The following is a 3,985-nucleotide window of genomic DNA, read 5'->3' as shown; positions in this document are numbered from 1 at the left end:
GGTGTTTGGAGTGGGTGAAGTATTTGATTTGGATCCATATGTTGAATAAAATAAAGAATATGGAAAGAGATTGTGTGTTTGTTATTGTAAAATGTGTGTAAAATAAGTGGTATTTATAGTTGTAGTATATGGTTTTTATTTTTTAAATTGAAAAAGAACTTTTTTTTTTTGGGTCCAAGAGTAAAAAAGAAAAAAGAAACAAAGGAAACCGTTGCTGCTGCCCGTCTCTTCATATTGGCTGTCTTCGAATGTCTTCCCATCCACCTCACACCCAAGTCACCGGACAGACACTGGGCGGTGTTCATACGTGGCTTGGGGTGCCACCTAGGCACTCTGCGCGTCTTCTTGTGTACCATTCCAGACAGCCTTATAGTAAGTGGTTGTGAAGTGGTGCAGTGTTATGATGTTATGGGTACCCGTAGCCTAACAAAGCCTAACAAATACTTATCCCGTTAGATTATGTGTTCCCTTTCTATTGCAGTAATATTTAAGTTTCAAAGAATCTGTTGCTTTATGCACTTCTTTTCCTTTTTGTACTTAAAAGTAAAACAATGTTCCCTAAAAGCAGAAAAGCTAACAAAACTTATGTGTGAAACCATTAATTAAAGTGACTTCACAAAGTTTAAATGGCAATCCAAGTTTGTGAAATTTAAAGTAGCCCATAGCCTAGTCATCCTACGTAGGTGTGTGGATTTTCCCTAGCTATCCGCTGTAATGGCTGACAACATGACATCGACAAATTACAGAAGGATTAATGCTGACCTGTATAAAGCTCTGTCAGAAGGAGATGATGCAAATGTATGTGATATATGTCGAGATTTGCCAGATGGTCCCTTGCACAAGCTAACCATACACGATGACACTGTTCTCCACATTGCGAGTTACTACAAGCGTAATAAGCTCATTCTTCAGCTACTCAGTCTGCTACCTGAAGACCAACCTGACAAACTCACATTAAAAAATGATGTCGGAAACACCATTCTTCATGCAACAGCCACCAACAATAAGACAGTCGAGGCTGCTGCTGAGATGTTGCGCCGAGCTCCTTCATTGCTCACCATGACCGACATGATGGGAGAGACGCCTTTTTTCCGTGCATCCCGTTTTGGAAAGAGCAAGAGTTTCCATTTTCTTGAAGCTGAAGTGCGTAAGAGATTTCCTGAAGATGCAGACGTAAGGGCCTTTCTTGTAAGAGATGATAAAGCAACTATACTTCACGTTGCAATTCATAGTGAGAACTTCAGTAAGTGTCTATTTGTAGTGACACGTAACTTTATTGAAAAAATTCCTTCAATCCAAATATCTAATATATGAATGGACACAGATTTAGCTCATGATATTGCCAAAACATATCCAATGTTGATCGGTGAAAAAGATGGAAATGGGATGACAGGTCTTCAACTTCTTGCCTGCAAGCCGTCAGCATTCAATCATGGATTTGAAGATAATTTCTTCAAGCGGTTCATACGCAAGTGTATGATACTAAGGCCCCTTTATTACAAGACAAGACAAAACAAAGGCCATGTATATTGTGTTGGGCATACATTGATGAGACCAAAATTACAGTTTTTTGTCTCATTTAAAAGGGTAGCCCCTCCTTAGAGTAGGGGCTTTTTTTTGAATGAAAATTTGTGAGTTGTTAAAAAAAAAAAAAAAATGATTTATCAGTCCAATGAAGTTTCCAAACCGTTTAAAAAATCTCAATTATGATTTGTCTGTTCATGAAAACCTAACGAACTTAACATTTGTCTAAAAAAAGCCCAACTAAGTTACGTTTTTGTTCAATTCTATGGAAATCAAAGAAGATAAACAGATGACGTGGCTTATTACCATATCGAGAAAATGACTTGTAAGACCAACGAAGTTTCCAACCGTTCAAAAAACCCCAATCATGTTTTTTCTGTTCAAAAAAACCCAACGAACTTAACCTTTTTAACATATAAAACATGATTGAGGTTTTTTGAACGGTTTGGAAACTGCGTTGGGTTTTTTTTAGACAAAATGTTAAGTTCGTTGGTTTTCTTGGACAGATAAAACATGATGGAGTTTTTTGAACGGGTTGGAAACATCGTGGCTTGTAAGTCATTTTCCCATAAAAAAAAACAACTTAATTGTCAACATACTTGCAACTTGCAAGTCTGCTAACATAACAACACTAAACTTCTGGACTTTTGTTTCTCAGTTATTGATTTGAATCATAAAGAACAAACCAGTAGAGTGCCTTTCCTGAAAGAACTTCAGAAACAAATTCTCAAGAGTAAATCAGCAAAGACACTTGCCACCCTTTTCATTGAAAGTGATGCCTCATGGGAAGCAACAGCACCCATGTCAAATCAGAACAGAATTAAACTCATCCAAGGGATAATGTCTTCAGGAACACGTAATCTTATTATTGTTAATGATCCTACTCGTGACTCCCCATTGTTTTTAGCTACAAAATCAGGTTGTACAGAGATTGTAAGGGAAATACTGCAAGTGTACCCTCAGGCGGTCGAGCATATTGATGAGAACGGGCGTGACATTTTGCATGTGGCAATTCAATATCGAAGAATGGAAATCTATAAAGTTGTGATCAATATGAAGTATCCTTTGATGAGGCTAAGAGGAGAGATTGACAATCTAGGCAACTCAATACTGCACATGGTAGGCCAAAAAATTGAAGATCAAAAAGCTGAGGTGGATTTCCGAAGCCCTGCTCTCATACTACGAGATGATTTGCTTCTATTCGAGGTAAATGACAGATTATACTGGATTGGACAAATTTTCTATTACTACTTTTTATCATTCTCATCTTTTGTACTGACAAGAGATTGAGAGTTATCTTGTTCACTTTTTATCCCATTGATATCAGTTTAGATACCAGTACTCCAGTCGAATCCATGTCAAATGCACTACCATACTAACCCTTCTGAAGTCTTTTCTTCTTCTATACAGAGTGTAAAAAATATATGTACCACCGAAGCAATTTCTCAGGTAAACGACGATGGTGTGACAGCTGAACAACTATTCATCAAGAACAATGCACAACTTCACATCGATGCCAAAGAATGGATGAAGAGCACTGCTGGGAACTGCTCCGGGTTTGCTGTGCTCATTGCCACTGTTGCCTTTGCTTCATCTTTCACTCCACCTGGAGGTTCAAATCCATATACAGGACGTCCAATTCTGGAGCACAACTATTTTTTTATAGTCTTTTCTCTAGCTAATGGACTTTCCCTCACATTTTCTTTGACATCAATTATCGTATTTCTTTCCATCCTTACATCTTCCTTCCGGTTAAAGGAGTTCCAGAACTCTCTTCATAATAAACTACTCTTAGGCCTCACACTGTTGATACTCTCTGTGTCAATGATGATGATATCTTTCGCAGCCACGATTCTCCTAGGCAGTGGTAAGTGGCAAGATTGGGCAAACATTATCTTGTACACAGTTACGTTTTTCCCAGTCATTGTATTTGTGCTCTCATATGTGCGTCTCTACAAGTTGCTCATTAAAGTATTTGAGGAAAGTCTAAAGAAGGTTATATATTCAATATTGCCTGCTCGTGATGTTGAATTGCCCCATCTTTCTCAAGCTCCAACTACTATTTTCACCAAAGCAACCACGAGTTCTTTTGTTTGATCTTTTGGATGTTCTTCTTTAAGTAACTCTTGAATATATGACATTAAACTTGTACCGTGTGCATTTTTGTTTTATTCAGATAATTTGTTTCTGGATTTTTGTCTTGATAGATGTTTAGAAACAAGTCACTACAACAATCAACCCCTATGGCGACGACTTCTTTTAACCCTATGTCGACGACAAGTCGTCGAGACAGCCCCTAAGCATCAATGTTTTAAAAACCAGTTTTTAGTTGAACCAGTCTACCGCCGGTTTCCGACCGCCGGTTTAACCCGGATGCCATAATTTTTATATATTTTATAGTTTCCTACACATATACATTATAAAAACAAGTATTTTCTTACATTTGACAATGGTGTGCGTC

At 37.7% G+C, this 3,985-nt stretch overlaps 1 protein-coding gene across 1 annotated transcript; it reads left to right on the top strand.

Moving 5' to 3' along the window:
- Positions 1 to 670: 670 nt before the first annotated feature.
- Positions 671 to 3,716, top strand: LOC145061452 (uncharacterized). Its single transcript, XM_079008929.1, has 4 exons — positions 671 to 1,243; positions 1,325 to 1,474; positions 2,183 to 2,730; positions 2,935 to 3,716. Exons 1-4 carry the CDS (start codon positions 715 to 717, stop codon positions 3,619 to 3,621), a joined length of 1,914 nt encoding a protein of 637 aa, XP_078865055.1. The 5' UTR covers positions 671 to 714; the 3' UTR covers positions 3,622 to 3,716.
- Positions 3,717 to 3,985: the final 269 nt, after the last annotated feature.

The sequence above is a fragment of the Lactuca serriola genome, chromosome 7, assembly GCF_051521515.1.
Source record: "Lactuca serriola cultivar US96UC23 chromosome 7, Lser_US96UC23_V15, whole genome shotgun sequence".
Taxonomy (NCBI): domain Eukaryota; kingdom Viridiplantae; phylum Streptophyta; class Magnoliopsida; order Asterales; family Asteraceae; genus Lactuca; species Lactuca serriola.
The sequence above is the reverse complement of the archived record's forward strand: the minus strand, read 5'-3'. Positions and strand labels throughout refer to the sequence as shown.